This window comes from Lactuca virosa, chromosome 5, assembly GCF_052849685.1.
Source record: "Lactuca virosa cultivar CGN04683 chromosome 5, Lactuca_virosa_CGN04683_v6, whole genome shotgun sequence".
NCBI classification, from domain to species: Eukaryota; Viridiplantae; Streptophyta; class Magnoliopsida; order Asterales; family Asteraceae; genus Lactuca; species Lactuca virosa.
This window is the reverse complement of record NC_136430.1, coordinates 321663275-321680887: the sequence shown is the minus strand read 5'-3', so window position 1 is coordinate 321680887 and position 17613 is coordinate 321663275. Positions and strand designations below refer to the sequence as shown.

The window sequence follows — 17613 nt, the reverse complement described above, 5'->3', positions numbered from 1 at the left end:
TGTGATTCAGAAATCATAATATGTATAAACTGATTCATAAATCATAATGTTATTTTATACTCTGAAATATGATTTTTCTGATTTTTGGTGGGATGAGTTGATACAAAATGTTATCTGGAATGTTATACTGTGAAATATGATTTGTCTCTAATTTGTGTAATGGTTTTCTAATTTGTGTAATGGTTTTGTATGAACCATTTCAAAATGTTATTATGAATGTTATTTAAAGAGGAGAATAATGTTGGAATAATCCAGAAATTTCAAACTTTAAATATCTGTTTTTGCATTTGATTCATTATCGTTTTCCTGCAAATTTATTAGTAGATAATAATAGTTAGTTAGCTTTTCTTTTCTAGTATAAATAGGAGTTGTTTTTTATATTTACCATGAATTTTTTGAGTTGAATAAAATCCCAACAGAAAAAGTTCCCAAAATACCCTTCCATTATGTTCCTCATCCCATGTTTGTTCTTGTTTCTTGTGTTTGGTGTTTCTCCAGTAGAAACTCGGATTTTAAGATTAACAAATAATGTAACACCCCGTTTATTAAATGAATAAGTAGATAAAGTTGATGAATGGATAGTAGCCATAAAATCAATAATTTTATAATAAGAGTTGGTCTCGAGGAGTTAATTGTTACAATATTAGAAGTTGGGGGTTAAAAGTGTGAGTTTCAGATTATTTTTGTAAGTATTTAAGAAGGCAGGGACTAATTGGTAATTTATGGGACTTCTTTTGAAAAGATTTTTGAGGTTAAGGGGCTAATTGGTAATTCAGGAGTTTATTTGTATAGAATTTCAGAAGATGGGGTTAAAAAGGTAAAGTAGGAACTTAGATTGAAAGGAATGTGAGAAGGAGGGGCTGGAATTGTAATTATGGGAAAGTTTCTATTTGGTTGGGGTATATAACTCATGAAACCCTAACCCTAGGGCATGTGTTACAGCCGCCAACCCCCCCTAAGCATTGGTCGCCATTTCCCCACCCTCCTCCTTCACCTCCGATAGCCGCCATCACCGGAGGACGTCCAGCCGCCACCATCTCCGCTGTAGCCAGAAGTCGGGTTGCCGAGAAGAGTCGCTTAGACCGACAATGTGTTCGGGAAGGACCAGTCGAGAGGCTGATGTCGGGCCTCGACGTTGTAACCTCCACCAGTCGACTGCTTCATCAAGTGCGTTGCCGCCATCTTGTTTTTCGATCTCCGGTCGCCGCTCCGTCCCACGACAGATAGCCGCCGCGCCACCTTCCTTTATCAGTGCTCCGGTCGAAGTCCTCCTCCCCAAGGCGGATCAGCTGCGTTTGCGTCGTGTGTTGATAGGCCGAGACTCAAGGAAACTCGCCACCACCGTGAGGTGGTGGCTGTTGATGTATGGGTGTGTAACCTAGTAGACCAGTTGTATTTGATTTTCATAAGGTTGTGGTGGTTTGTTTAGCCGGAAAATGAGAACAGCCACCGCCGGCCACCATGGTGTGGTTGTGTGTGTGTGTGTGTGTTTATGTTTGGATTAAACATTGTAATTGTAATTAGCTTTGGTTAATAATAAAAATAATGATAACCACCACCGTAAGGTGGTGGCCGCCGCCGTGAGCCGCCATTGACCACCACTACCCGAGGTGGTAGTGGGTCGTGCCCCACAAGCAAAACCCTAATGGACCTAGCCAAAACCCTAATGGGCTTAAAGATTAATTTTGGGCTTATTGGGCCATGTTTGAGTGGAAAACCTAATTAGGGTTTAGAAAACCCTAATTGTGAGTAATTGGGCCTTAGACTTATTGGACCCACTTTTGGGCTATTGAGATTGGATTGTGTATTAAGCCCAATTTCTCCATATCATTGATCTAGTAGAGTAAAGGACTTAATGGATTAAGTCCTTAATGGGTTAAGTAAGAAACACTTAACCCTAATCGTCATTTTATGTGAAACCCTAGTTTCACTTGGGTCTTGAGTTGGGCCTTTCGATTGGGTTTTGGTAATTGGTTTATTAATGGGCCATCCAAGAATAACCAAATGGACTAGAGTAATTAGTTGGGCTTTAGGGTAAGGCCCATATGAAGGATTGGGCTCAATTTGGAAAATTAGGCCATTGATGGGCCATAGTTTGGGCCTAGATGGTTGTATGATATTGGTCCCTTAGAATGAGACATGTTGGACTGGACTGAACAATTGGGCCTTAAGGGAAGTCCATGTAGAGGTTTGGGCCCAATTTGGAAAGTTGGGCCATATGTTGGGCTTTGATCCCTAGTTGACTTTGGGCCTATGGATTGGGCCTTGGGCTTGGGTAAGCCAAGCTAGGGGTAATGTAGTAATTATCCAAAGTATGTATTTATAGTTATGTAGTGGAACCCAATTATTAATTGGGTGTTATTTTGATATTGACAGATCGGGAATCTGTCATCGAGCAGCTATGGTTTTATCAGCGGGACTTCAGCAGTGTGAGGTGAGTTTCCTTCCAGTAGGAACGAGTCTACGGCCACAATGCCGACCCGTTTAGATGTTAGTATTTCCGGACTTTGGTCTGATGCCGAGGTTAGCCCGATGCAGTTTATATGTTTCCAGACTTCGGTTCGATGTCGGGGTGGTCCCGAGAAGTAGTGTGTATGCTTGATGTCTTTGTGATTCATGCATGTTTATGTTATATGCCTTGTGTTCCGGACTTTGGTCCGATATAGTAGTTATATGTTTATGTTACAAGTTTATGTATATGATATGTTCAGTTATTCCGGAATCCGGTCTGATACAGTGGGCAAGGCCCAAGTTAGTCCGGGTTGCGGTCCAATGTAGTATGTAGTATATGTGTTTATGTTATATGTTATGATTATGTTATGCTATTTTCAGTTAGTTCCGGACTTCCGTCCGATGCAGTGGGCAAGGCCCTAGTTAGTTCCGGACTTCGGTCTGATGCAGTGGGCATGGCCCTAGTCAGTTCCGGACTTCGGTCCGATGCAGTGGGCAAGGCCCTAGTTAGTTCCGGACTTCGGTCCGATGCAGTGGGCATGACCCTAGTCAGTTCCGGACTTCGGTCCGATGCAGTGGGCAAGGCCCTAGTTAGTTCCGGACTTCGGTCCGATGCAGTGGGCATGGCCCTAGTTAGTTCCGGACTTCGGTCCGATGCAGTGGGCAAGGCCCAAGTCAGTTCCGGACTTTGGTCCGATGCAGTGGGCAAGGCCCAGTATGTGCTTTATATGTTATTGTATGGTATGTGGTAGTTTGGGGGAGCTCACTAAGCTTCGTGCTTACAGTTTTAGTTTTGGTTTCTGGTACTCAGTTTCCAAAAGAGGAGCTCGGGAAGATTGCAGTGCACACACCATCTGTTCAGCCTGGGATGTTTATACTCTGATATTTTGACAATTGTTATGATATTTTGAGATACACTGTTTATGATTTTTATATGATGTTCGATGACTATGGTTTTATTATTAAAGTAAAACGAATTTTTTAGACTGTATTTTTGGGATGTTACAAATAACATACAGTTAACAGAATAACATGGACAAAACGGTGAAGCCAACGGTCAATGTGCACCCCACTTGACTTCCCGGCTGGATCCGCCACTGCCTCCATGTAAAGAAGTTCATCACCCTGTTTGATTCCTAGTAACAAATTTATATATGTTAGGGTTTGGGAGCAATAGTGCCATTTCTGAAATCCATAGGTTTTTCAAGGGTAACTTGATCATTTTCGGAATCTGATATTAGGACTTTGTCATATGAAATCCAAATTATGTGCATAATCTTGAGTTCTACTTACGGAGGAGAGAAATGGGAAGATACGGAGGGAAAGTGAGGGGTGTCGAAGCAAAATCGTGTTCCGAGTTTCATTAATAGAAGGAAAGTTAGGTGAGGGAAAGGATTTTGGAGCCACATTTTCCTTTCAAATTTTCCTCCTAAATTGGGCGGATTTGAGAATAAAGTGAAGGGAAGGAAAATTTTAAGTTTTATTTTCTTTTTCCTCCTAACTCGGGAACACAAAAACTTAAAATTTTTCTTTCATTTCCTTTGAATTCATAAACACAGAATAATGAATATTTTCCTTCACCTCCCTTTCTTTCTGTCAAAAGTTTCCCTCCCTTTCTTTTAATGAATTTATATAAAAACTCGGGAACAAGGCGTTAAGGAACAATAAGAAATCGTAAACCAAAGAATTGTTTTTTCTAATTGCTAAAGATAACAACAAATCAACATTAAATGTTTATTTTATGGAAAATTGAGTAATGTAAACTTTATAAACAACCATTTAAACAAAAAGAACCAACATTTTTTTTTGGGAAATTGACCACTTGATCCGGAATATCGTGTTCCAGAGCACGATGTTTTGTTCCGGAGGTGTGCTCCGGAACACGATATTTCATAGTATTTATGATATTGTTTCGGAGGGGTTGCCGGTTTGTGGGGATTAGGTCTGAAATCTGACACTCCGTACCTTCTGGAATGGAAAAGGGCATTTCGAACTGACGTCCGGAACGGCCATACATTCCGGAGTGGCATTCCGGAGAGATAGAATTAGAGTTTTTCTATGTTTTTGTTCCAAATATGCAATACATTTGTGTTTTTAATATATTTGTGTGTTCAATACTTTCGAAAAGAGTTCCGGAATGAGTACGTATACGAGTTTTTTCCGAGTTTCAGTTTCTAGTGGAGGACAATGACAACATATCGACGGATGTATGCAGTATCTTACTCCGGATTACACATGCTTTGGTGTAGATATAACCGGTGATATCAACTCTGTTGGGTTAGTTACGTTGGTTGCTTCCAAGTCCAGGTTACATACAAATCAAATTCGTCTATCTTTTTAATGTCCTGGATCAAATATACTTATACAGATTCTGGACGATAGTGATGCTATATATTTTCTTAGTTTTGTTACTACTATGGCTCCCAACACAGTACAATTGTTTGTTGTTAATTATGTTATGGATAGTGGTACTAATTTATTTTCCGGGGAAAATCGTTTTGGAAATGGTTCTTCCTGTGCTGGAAGTAACCAAATTTGTAACTTATTACCTATTACAACCAACCATGTTCCTTCTTACAAGGACCCTATACATGGGGGTGATTATAGGTTTAAAGGTAAGGCTGTTGTTCAGGATGACATTACTATTGATGTTGATGAATCTGTGAATGATGAGGCAAAAATAATGATGTTGGTTGATGATGGTAATATAGTTCCACGTGGAGAGCCAGTGGAACATTTTCATAGTTACACTGAATTTGATGGGGATGGTCATGAAGATGAAGAAGAGGAAACCTATCCCTTACCACAACCCCAAAAAGCACAATAGGAAAATTTTCCTTATTATATTTTTGATTCTGAAGAAACACAGCCCACCATTAGGGTATGCCTGATCCTTTACCACTGCCCGAATTAGCTCAAAAAATCATAAAGGGGCCACAACACACAACTATAATTCACATCTTAAGTTATTCCAAATCTTCAAAAACAAAGAAGAACTTAAGCTTAATTTAGGATTGAAAAGTGTTGGAGAAGGTTTCCAATATAAAGTGAAAAAATCAACAAAAGACATGTTTGAACCTGTTTGCTATATGGATAATTGTGACTGGCCAATTAGGGCAAAAAAACATAATACTACTGATTCATTTCAAGTGGTTAAACTATCTGAGAAACACACTTGCTCAAACACATAGCTATGTCCCCATCACCGACAAGCCAACAAAAAGGTATGGGGTCACTTCTTGAATGACATATTAGCTGATAGTACCAGTAATATGTTATGGGGAAAACAGATTCAACGAACTTTAAATGACCATCTCTGTATACATGTTTCATAAAGTCAAGCATGGAATGTTAAAATTTATGCTCTAAATCTATTGAGAGGGACCCCTGAAGAAAGCTTTCTTAGACTACCTATATAATGTTGCAACTTAGAGAAGAAGAATCCAGGGACGGTTGCACATATAAAGACAAGTAATGACAACATATTTCAATACTTTTTCATGGCTATAGGTTGTGCGGTAAAATATTTTATATACCTACTTCTTTATATTTAATGTCCATACACATGCGTTTGCTTTAATTAGATTTTTAATTACTTTTTAGGTTCAAGTGTTTCAAAGATGTTTGTGTCCTATTATTATCATTGATGGCGCACACCTTAAAGGGAAATACTTGGGCACCAAATTTCCTAGCAGTAGGCATGGATGGTAAGAACCAAATCCTTCCAATTGCATTTGGTGTTGGGAAAACTGAAAGTGGAGAGTCGTGGATTTTGTTTTTATCAAGACTCAAAGAATGTATTCGTGACATGCCATCTTTGGCTATTATATCAGATAGAGCCAATTCAATTGAAATAGCCATTCAAGTCGTGTTCCTAAATGCATATCACGAACTCTGCTGTCGCCATTTGTTGATGAATATGAGAACAAAGATCGGCCAGCAATAGAGAACAGAGATTTTGTTTTGGGAGACTACAAAGGCATACCTTCAAGGAAAGCTTGAGTAGGCTATGTCGTGCACTAAACGATGATTGTCAAACATGGCTAGACAGAATCAGTAATGAGAGATGGGCAAAGTCATGTTTCCCCGTGGTTCGGTATAATATTATGACATCAAACAGTGTCAATTCCGTCAATTCATTATCAAGAGACGCAAGGAAACTACCGATAACAATGTTGATCGATTTCTTTCAAGCAACTATGCAACAATGGTGGTGCCAGCAACGTAATGCTGGAGGTAATTGTTTCCCTATATTGTAATAATTCAATCATAATTGTAGTGTAATTTACTGTGCATGACAATGTATACGTAAATGTTTGTTATAGCTGAAAGCAAAAAAGATGTCACTGACTATGGTGAGAAGGTCGTCGATAGGAGGATAAACAAATCATCTGGTTTTTGGGCATACCAGATTGATCCAAGTAGATAAAAGGTGACTGACCAAATGAAGAATGGTATAGTAAGCTTGCAAAGTCGTCACTGCACGTATGGGAAATGACAATTGTCGGGTATACCTTATACTCATGCTATGGCGGTATTCAAGGAACTAAGATATCAACATTGCAGTGCATGGGTGTCATCGTACTTCACAATGGAAACATATCGTTCAACATATGCAGAGGTTGTCTTTCCTGTTCCAGTTCCAGCTGAATACTAAGAACCGGATGAAGTCATGGTTGTTTTTCCACCATTAATGGACAAACGACAAGATGGGTGACCTAAAAACCATAAGAGTATCACATCCCAAGGTGAATGTCCGATTCAGAAAAATGTAGTCGTTGCCAAAGGATCGGTCACATAAGCAGAAACTCTGACGCTCCGTTTCCCACAGATTCATTAAAAAGTGAATCTTCAAGTAGGACCAAGTCAAGTGGCAAAAATAATGTTCAGTCTAAGAGTAGACATACTAGTCAAAAAGGTAGCCAACAATATGATATTGTTGATTTAAAAAACCTGTAGTGATGTATGTACGATATCATAATACTGTTTTAAGGATAAACTTGTTTTTGTTACATCTTCAAAAGACAATTGTTATAAAACATTAACAAAGAAAACCATAACTCAAACATTAGCGTAATATGCAACATCTATCCACTAGACACTCTCAATCCACCACCTAGCAACACGCTCATGCGCAGTAGGCTGCAACAACTTGTTGGGGGGACGTTGCATAAAAAAAACAATATATAAAGATTAATCGTAACTTATTTATGTCATATCAACTTATAAATTATAAGGTGGACTAAACTATATACATTAGTAACATCAAGAATACATTCACAATCAAGTGCATGCAAACGCCTCATCCTAGGGTATGCAACTGCCCGAGGGATAACACCCGGTATAGGGGAACCAACAATACTACTGTTAGGAAATGTCTCGAAGATCCAAATCTACAAAATTAAGATGACAGACAACTTACCAAGTTAACAAAGTTACAATACTTGTTGTTTAAAAACTCTTATTAAACATAGTGTACATATCTTAAATGCATAGACAAATCCCTGCAGAGTATATGTGTGTCTACTGCCGATTCTTACCGAATTTGGGTTCAAATGGTCCTCAATCATATCAAACACAGTACACAGTTGTTTGTAAGTGAAATCCCATACCAATCGACCCCATGGGTACCTATGTCAAAAAATTACACTTAATAAGTATATGTATCATTTTGTATAATGTGGGTAAAAAACTGTTATACCTGTTAAACTCCTGTAAATTAGAGACTAGTGTCATACGTTCATTAGTAACTGGCTGTCACGGGTTTTCCCCCAAAAATCCTTGCTCTAGCATATATAGTAAGGAGACTCTCACCACGTCTTCATTGCTTAATTGATGAAGTGAGTTATTGGATACGTTTGTAAGGTCATCCATACTCACCAAACGTGAAAGTGGCACAAATGGAAAGACACGTTCTCTAAATGCTGCAAAACCAGAACTAGGATGGAAATAATCCCCGAACCGCAAGCCAGTGACCAAGCAGAATGCTTTCCTATTAAAGCAAACCCGATAGTCGCCAACCGGAAATAAAAGCTCTTCTAGGTCAACTGGATCAAAAGTAGTAGCTTTCTTGCACATAAGATAGTGACATAGTAAAGGGTGACATTCGACACCCGTCGGCATGTGTACGTAATCACCAAAACATGATTGCCTAAACATCGTCGCACAAACTGGTCGGTTTTGTAAGCGCACCATGATTTCCCGCCCAAGTTCAGGTCTGCAGGTTGTAGTAACAATCGTTGCGTATATTCTATCGTGCTACAGTCAAAATAGTTATTAGTTAGGGATTTTTGTATGTATGTTCCGGAATGGAATTAGGGTTTTTTATTGTATTCTGGATGTAGGGTTTGTTATTGTATTCCGAAATTAGGATTTTTGTATGTATATTCCGGAATCCGAAAATCGGGTACGACATTCCGGACCATAAATTCCAAACCAAAATTTTGGACCCAGTTCATTGTATTCCGGACAAGATTTTTGTATTTCGGACTTGATTTTCTGATTCCAGACACATTCCGGACTAGCAAAAAATAGGGTTTTTGATTACGATGTATCATGTAGTATAGATGTACAAGTCTATGTAATCCTATAATTGTCTTAACAAGATTAAAGTTCACAGAAAACCCTATAATACCTATATAATTGCGTAAACTAAACATTTTTTAACGTATAATAAAAAATAAATGCATTTAATTAGAAACAAATTTGAAACTTACAAATAAAAACTGCATTTCTTCACTGCTATCGAAAGACATTTTCAGTTGTAGAGGTTTCCAGAATGGGATATCGAAGTCTAGTCCGAAACGGGTTAAATGGTATTTATAGGAGAACCAGATTACCTGGTCGGAATTACTACCCGTTTTACCGAATTTGAAATCGGGTCCGGAACAACTCATTCCGGACCAAGTGGTCATTTTGCCAAAAAAATGTTATTTTTTTAAAAAGCAACCAAAAAAGTCAATTCCCCTTTATTTTATTCTTTAAATTTAGGTATGATGGTTTCAAAAATAAACATAAGAAACTATCATCCAGGGACGTTGCCTCGTGGACCCCGCAAAGGGGGTGCAACCCCCTTGAGCCGCAATTTGGTCGTATTGAGATTAAACTCGTTTTACACAAGCTTACCTCTTAACTTGTAAATGAAATCAATAATTGAACTATATTGGTAATCTGTAAATTCTATTATACTAAAATGACATGGTGACATTAAAATCACCAACAAACCTCCATTATTTTAGTGTAACCATGAATCTACACAAACAATAATTGGAATTGATCAAATTTAGGCATACATGAAAAAATCGAAACAATTGAATTTTTATATTAGTATATTATATAGTCAAAATATTCGAGAATCATGGTATTATAAGAATTGAACCCTTCAACCCATTTGAGTACTTGAAGATAACATACACATAAACTTAAATAAACTGTCTACTTACAAATATCTTGACACTATTATTAAGCAGAGTATCCCAATCCATTCCTGATCGTATAAAAGCCAAGTTTCGGCATCTTGAAGCCCGACTACACTTCACGATCATACATGTAATTCATTTCCTCATGTATGTGGTTATATTTTGTCAAAGGAATTATTAATAATATACATTCAACCTTCCCGTTATAGGTTTGAACACACTAACTTGGGATGATATAATGTATGTTCCAATCCTTAAGTGTGAGTTTTACTCGTTAAATCCAACTTCTAATGTCATATTAGAGGGGAATTAAGTGTCTCACCACTAACGAATTAAATAGACTTTAAATTAATCGTTATCACAAAGTTGCCTTTAGTCAAATGGTCCGCTAAATTTTGTTGCGACCTCTCAGACATCATCAAAATGACACCATTCATGATTAAATCCCTAATCATAATATGTCTAACACCCAAATGTCTAGACATCCCATTGTACACTTAGTTATAAGCCTTAGCCTAGAAATCTCATAAACCTAATCCCTTAGCCATTTGGCCTTTTTACCTGCTATGGCTAACGCGCCAAATTCAGATTCCATTTTTAAGTTTGTTATGCATGTTTTCTTCTTAGATACCCGTGAAATAGCACATCCCCCAAGCAAGAATACACAACCACTTGTTGAAGATGATCTTCAAGATGGGTTATCCAACATGCATTTGAATATTCTACTAAAACCGAAGGATACCGTAGATAACATAGTCTATAATTCATGGTCCCCTTTAAGTACTTTAACACTCTTTGAGTTGCTTGCCATTGTAGAGTACTAAGAATGCTAGTATACCAATGCAACCTCCCAACTACATAAATGATGTCAGGGCGGGTGTTTGTCATGTCATACATCAAGTAGCCTATCACTTCAGATTATTTTAATTATTATATTTCCTTGGTTTTATTTGGCATTAACTTCACGTTGGGATCCATATGAGTTCTCACGGGAGAACACTCACTATAATTAAACTTATCAAAAAATTTCTCAACATAGTGTGTTTGGGAAAAACTTGATGACAACAAACTTTTCAATTCATCAACATGAAGTTGATCAATACCGAAAATCAACATATCATCAATAAAAAGGCAAATAAATTATCACACTGGTACCAGATGAGTTAAACCAAATATAAACACATTTGTCCGATTGGTTCAACTTGAAACCACATGACAAAATAACTCCATCAAACTTTTGATACAATTGTTTGGGTGCTTGTTTCATCTTGTACAATGATTTGACATGTTTACATATTGTATGCTCATTACCGGGCATAACAAAACCTTCCGATTGTTCCATGTAAACTTCTTCAAGAAGGTCTTCATTCTCGATCAAGACAACGATAACCGTGGTGTGTAAGGTCGTAACCTAGGAAGACATAGGGATCGGAGCGAATATCCATTTTGTGAAGATTATGGGGTCACGGATGTAGAAAACAAAGACAATTGAATACCTTTAGGAAAAGGTAGTCAGGAGAGAGATTAAAAAGACTCGGATGGAGAACGATTTTGAGAAATAAAAGAGGGAATTTGGTTTGAGGTAAACTGCATTTTTAAAAGCAAAGTGCCAAAAGCATTAAGGAGCCCATAGTGGGCTAGTAGAGTGAGATCGGTCTCTACTACATATAAATTTCGACGTTCAACCATAATGATCCATGTTAGAAAAAATGATCAACAAATAAGACAATGTAACAATGAGGATCTAATGGGAGCATGTCCCCAAACATCACAAAACACAAGGTCTAGAAAAATTTGTTTCTTTTAAAGAAAAACTCACATTTCAAAAAATGGACAAGCAGTACAATATTATGTGGTTGTACTAGAACAAAGTAAAGAAAACCTAAATAAAATGGACCTTAACGGAGGAGAGAGTCTTTCCTTCCCAACCTAGTCAACCCACTCTCATATCAGCTCTACATCAATTTTTCTCTTTCCCATCTTTCCCAACACATAACACACGGAAACTCTATATTCCCAACCCTCCCAACCCACTAAGGAGGGAGTGGTCACGATTCCGATCACCCTAAGAGATGCAACGGTTAACTATTCTCATACGGGAAGTGGTGGGTGGCTAGAATGATTTTGAAAGTAGAAAATTTCCTTAGAATATTTTTGAACAAACAAGAGATCTGTTGAGAAAGATTTGGCCAACACATAACACACGGAAACTCTATATTCCCAACCCTCCCAATATGTTGATACTGGTTATGCTTTAAACAAATGTTTCACTAAACCATGCTTGATTTCTTTGATAACCATGCTTAATTTCTTTGATAACCATGCTTAATTGTTTTAAAACAAATGTACACCCTTTATAATATGCCATCAAAATGGTATGTTATCCACAAAATCTTGAATCTTGAAAAATCCTTCAATTACAGAGGAAAGTAATCCACAATTGTGTGTCTTGAATCCTTTTGTACACTAACTACCTTTTTAATATGCCATCAAAATGGTATGCTTTAAACAAATGTCTCACTAAACCATGCAATTAAGCTTTCTTTTATCAAACATATCCAAAAAGTTTGTGTAAAATTATGATTATTGTGTCGACCACAACCAGGAGTACTGAAAATGCAGCAAAAACCAATAACTCAAAGAGAAATATGAATTAGAAGCAGAATTCGAAAGAATCGATAAATGATTTCAAACCAACATGACTCTAAGCCTACAAATACGCAATCAAATCTAAAACTGAAGTTAGAAATCAATCCCAGCACATCAAGATTGGTGCAACAATTGATGATGATCATCATGAAGGTCACTTAGTTTTTCACCAGTCTGCTGGATCTTCTGATTGGTGTCAGAATCACTTCATCTCTCTACAAAACAAAACAAAATCAAGTCTAATAAAGTATTATATAAAATAAACATAATCCAGTATGTGCTATAAATTGGAATTCTCAACACTCACATGCTTAATGGGAATTTTTTCAAACGTAGTGAAGCTCCCATAAGAAGCAGAACCCATAGAGAATTCTGATGAAGAAGCCAAAGAGTCTCTTTTGTTGTTGATAGGTTTCTTCTTGTAACCCTTCTGAATGCTAGACTCTGAAGAACACGAGCTTTCTTCTTGCAACTCTTTATCATTATCTGCATCAAGCTTAGTAACACGTGCAGTGGCAATTGTACCACTAGATTTCCTTTTAATCAAGTAAAAAATAGCTGCCATGGCAACTATCACTATGGAAAAACCAGTCATATAGATTGGGTTGACTGATCTGGTCAACGAAGCGGTCAAAGTTTCTGATTCAGCACTAGCATCTGCTAAACTAGACTCGATTTTAAGATCATTCACAGCCATTTCACTCGACCCATCTTCAAGATTCAAACTTTTCTCCAAAATAACATCATTGGGTTGAATCTCATTTGGGTCTTCCATCAAAATCTCATCTTGTACATCAACTTCCAGTTCTTCATACGCTTCTTCTTCCACCATCTCAAAGTTTTCTTCCATTTCTTCCTCAAATTCTTGAATTTCTTCAAAATTTTCAACATCTGCATAATCTGCCACGATTTGCCATTCTTCTTGGATGGGAGATGGGGTCAAGTTAAAGAACTGTGTGGAGCTATGGGTTGAACTAAAATGGGATAACTGGCCGGAGAGGTAAGAAACGAAAATGTTTGACCACTGCTCAAGACTTTCAACAAAACCATCTAAAGAAACTTTAACAGATGCAGCCAACTTCAAAGATTCATCATAAATCTCCGAGAAGCTTACATCCTTATAGATTGGCAAATCCATGGGTGGTGAATCAGTAAAAGAAACTGAAAAACAGGCTACCAGGAACATCACAGAAATGCACAATATAGTCTTTGATCTTGTGAAAAACATTGGTTTTGATGTTGTTTTTAGCTTGGAATCAGACTGTTTTTCTTCAAAAATGATTTTAGACAAATTGTCTGATGAACCATGGCCTAGATCTTCTAGTTTCTCTTCTTCTTCTTCTTCTTCGACTTTTGCTTCTTCTTTTTCTTCTTCTTCTTGGTCTTTTAGCTTTGCTTCTTCTTCTTCTTCCTCTTTTTGTTTTGCTTCTTCTTTTTCGGTGTCTGATGAAGTATCAGAAAGATTAAAGTCATCTTCAAGACCAATAACAGCATCTTCTCCATAACCATCATTCCCATCGACTTTGTTTAGTAGAAGTTCAATTCTTGGGTTTGGTTTGTAACGAAGAAACTGAGGTCTAGGGGAAAGAAAATTCTTTTTTGGATCATATGGAGGAAGAGGGTCGGCATCAAAAGGGGCAATGATAGGTGAAGTTTGTGGAGAACAACAGAAAGGTCTAACCTTTACCAAATCAAAATCTTCAGTAACATCAGTAGAATCATCAATCGAAACGAAAGTTACCTTACGAACGGGAGGAGTTTCGAGAACAACTTCTTTTTGTTCAAGGGTTACCGATTCATTTGAATCCTCTTCAGTCATGGTAGGTTGATCCAACGGTTTTGCTTCAGATTTCATTACGAAATCTTTGTCCAAGAACTGGATCGAAGTTCTTACCACCTCATTCTTTTCACCAAGAACTTTCTTTCTTGGTGATGGAGTGAACTTTGAAGCAGCTGAGATCGTTGGTGCCATGAAACTCTTTTCATATGATCTAGCAGGTGAACGAACTATATCTTTGTGATTCTCTTTTCCATCCTGAAACATCGAACTACCAGTGCTTTTGCGAAGTACTGAACCTCTTTTCGTATGATCTAACAACATAAAAAAAACTAAAAATCAAAAACCCAATTTACAGAACAAAAACTCAAAATCATGAAACCAAAGATCGTTTATACCTGTTGTAGCAGGGGTGTTTGCAGGGGTAGGTGGATTTACGCTTCTAGGGTTTACCGCAGCATTGGGTCTGGTAAAGGGGTTGCCACTGAAGCTCCTTCTGGTGGTCGTATTTGTCTCCGAATTTCTGAAACCCCTTGCTGAAAGTGGGGAAGGAGATCTGTTTGATGCGAAATTCGCCATTAACGTATATGAATCTTGTCCAATTTGGGAGAGAAGAAAAATGAGTAGAGAATGCTGGAGAAAGAAATCTTGATTTTAGGAGTAAATTTGAATTAGTTTGAGTTTGTAACGTAAACAGGGGATGAGAATTTGAAGAGCTTTAAAGGTGTTTTAATTTTGACCGTTGGGATTTAAAATGATTGTTTATTATAAATTGAAATGGAAAAGGGATGTAGCCGTTGTGTTTTAGCTTTTCTCTTTGCTCAGTTCTTGCGTTGGTTGTGCGTTCTTGAAAGAGTCAAAGGAGTGAAAATGGCAACCGGTAAAGTGAAAATGGCAAGCGGTAATTACCCGTTAGGGTAATTTTTTAAAAATCTTTTTATTTACTTATTTTTGTTTTGCTTATTTATTATTGGAAATTTAAGTAAGCTAATTATCTAACCATTATATTATAAATGGATTTTTGAGATGAAAATAATTTTTTTTAGTTTTTTAAAAATAATCATTTTCTCTGTAATATTGTAATTATGTTCATATTTTGGAGTTTTTTTTTTCAAATGAACCTTTCTATTTTTTTCTAGATTCTGAATGTTACATTTCGAAAAGTTTAATATCATTGTTTTCAATAAAATTTCTAATTTTATATATTAATATTGTATATATTTCATATCACTATGTTTGTGTAACTTTTTGTTACATTTAAATACAAAAAATAATTTTTTTTTCGAAATTCCGGAATTCTTCGTCGGATATCAGACTTGTTCATGAATTCTGGAGTTTTTTTCCGAATCCGAAATTTCAGTCCGAAATCATTCCGAAATATACTTTTTTGTCCATATGTTTTCCTTGGTCCGAATAACTATTTCGGACCAAATGGTTATTTTTGTTAAAAATAATTTTTTGTGGTTATTTTCTTTAAATACACGTTAAAATGTTGTTAGATTACTTAATTTCTCTTTATTATTATATGTCCAATGAAATATATTTTGCCAACCATTAACTATTAAGGTATTTTTAAAAGAAAATGGCAATCTATTCACTTATTTTTTGTTTTATTATTATTTATTATTTTATGTTCAATCAAATATATTATATCTCTAACAATTGATAGGGTGTGAATTTTACTAATTTAATTAATAAATTTAGATAATCTTTATAAATTATGTGAATTTTTATTGCAACCATCTTTCATCTTAGACATGTAAGTGTGGTGACAACATCACAGGATGTGGTTAATGCCATGTGACATCGTATGCATGCGATAACACCATACCGTGGTGCAAAAATGGTGCGGTAATATGTGTCTGCAAAATACCACGAAATCCTCAACATCCTCCGGAAGGGTCAATACCGGGGCCTCACATAACCTCTATCGTATTGTCTCAAAAGTCGTCTGCTGCTCAGGGCCCCATCGGAAATCCACTCCCTTCCTCGTCAGACGAGTGAGGGGTACAACAATCTTGGAGATATCCTGGATAAATCTCCGATAATATCCCGCTAAACCAAGAAAACTCCTGATCCCAGAGGGACATTTCGGAACCTCCGTCTGCATCACGGACTCGATCTTGGCCGGATCGACGAAAATCCCATTTTGGTTAACGAGATGTCCCAGGAACTGGACCTCTCGTAACCAAAACTCACACTTCGAGAACTTGGCATACAACCGTTCTCACCACAACACTCCCAAAAGCTCTCGAAGGTGCTCCTTGTGTTGCTCTCTGGTCTTGGAATACACCAAGATATCATCAATGAACACAATAACTGATCGATCGAGCATCGACCTGCACACCTGATTCATCAAATCCTTAAATACCGTAGGCACATTGGTGATTTACTGTAGATCATTCCAAATCCGCTTTTCGTTTGAAATCGAACGATACCGTGGATTGGCGACACGATCGCATCGAACTTTCTCATTGCACTTCTTCCAAATATAATGTTGTATGGTGATGTTAATTGTACGATTGCGAAGGTTATCGTCTGTGCATTTTTGGCTTATGTTGCCTGATCCATTATAGTTAATGGAACGAACAATATCCCTTTTGGCCAAACAAAGTGTCCCGCAGGTTATATTCCCTGCTGGTTGTTGCATCCTTTTCCTTATTTGTTCCGGTAGTTGTGAAAAGCAATGTTCATACATGATTTCGATCGAACTCCCACTTTCACAGTATATTCTATGAATGCCTACGTCACATATTTGCCCATATATAACTACCGGTCCATCTTCATGGAGGTGGGGAAATATGATATGCTTCTTTATTAAATATACTATGTAGTTTGTCGGTATCCATTAACCGCAATGGGTAGCTAATTTATGTTGCTTGACTATCTGGCTATCGGGTATTTCCTTTTGTCACCTAGGAATACTTATGATACGGATGACACCAATATTAATATGGCAAACTCCAGGCGGATGGTGAGCTCTTTCATCCCGGAGGGTATCGTCGTATAGGCATCCGAGAATTCAATATGCATAAGAATAACAAGAACTTGTCAGACAGCCATACCGAGGGTTGGACCCCAGTATAGCTCTCTGACGCCTAATTTAGATTGCGACCTTTTGGTATTGCTTTTGTGTCAAGGAATATGTGTTCTTCTTACTTACCTAGTTAGCATGCCTCCCGACGATATTTATAGGTTGTCCGTAGTTAGTAAAGTCCACTTCTTAGACCGGTCCTCAACCCATTACCCTGTCTACGAGCGGTCGCACTTCCTGTCCTCTCCTTGTTTATTTTATTTGCTTTGTACTATTTGGCATAT

The 17613-nt window shown here is 37.3% G+C and overlaps 1 protein-coding gene across 1 annotated transcript; it reads right to left on the bottom strand.

The window, feature by feature from the left end:
* Positions 1-12501: 12501 nt before the first annotated feature.
* On the bottom strand, positions 12502-15001 carry LOC145116649 (uncharacterized). Its single transcript, XM_079052971.1, has 3 exons — positions 14694-15001; positions 12826-14609; positions 12502-12733 (listed from the first exon to the last, which is right to left on the bottom strand). The coding sequence occupies exons 1-3, from the start codon at positions 14872-14874 to the stop codon at positions 12677-12679; spliced, it is 2022 nt and encodes a 673-aa protein (XP_078909097.1). The 5' UTR covers positions 14875-15001; the 3' UTR covers positions 12502-12676.
* Positions 15002-17613: the final 2612 nt, after the last annotated feature.

Bases quoted from the DNA above. Each gene is read 5' to 3' on its own strand.
- LOC145116649 (XM_079052971.1), bottom strand. From the start codon at position 14,874: ATGGCGAATTTCGCATCAAACAGATCTCCTTCCCCACTTTCAGCAAGG. The intron at 14,610-14,693 runs GTATAAACGATC...TTATGTTGTTAG, and splicing joins AAACACCCCTGCTACAACAG to ATCATACGAAAAGAGGTTCA. The intron at 12,734-12,825 runs GTGAGTGTTGAG...TTTGTTTTGTAG, and splicing joins AAAAAATTCCCATTAAGCAT to AGAGATGAAGTGATTCTGAC.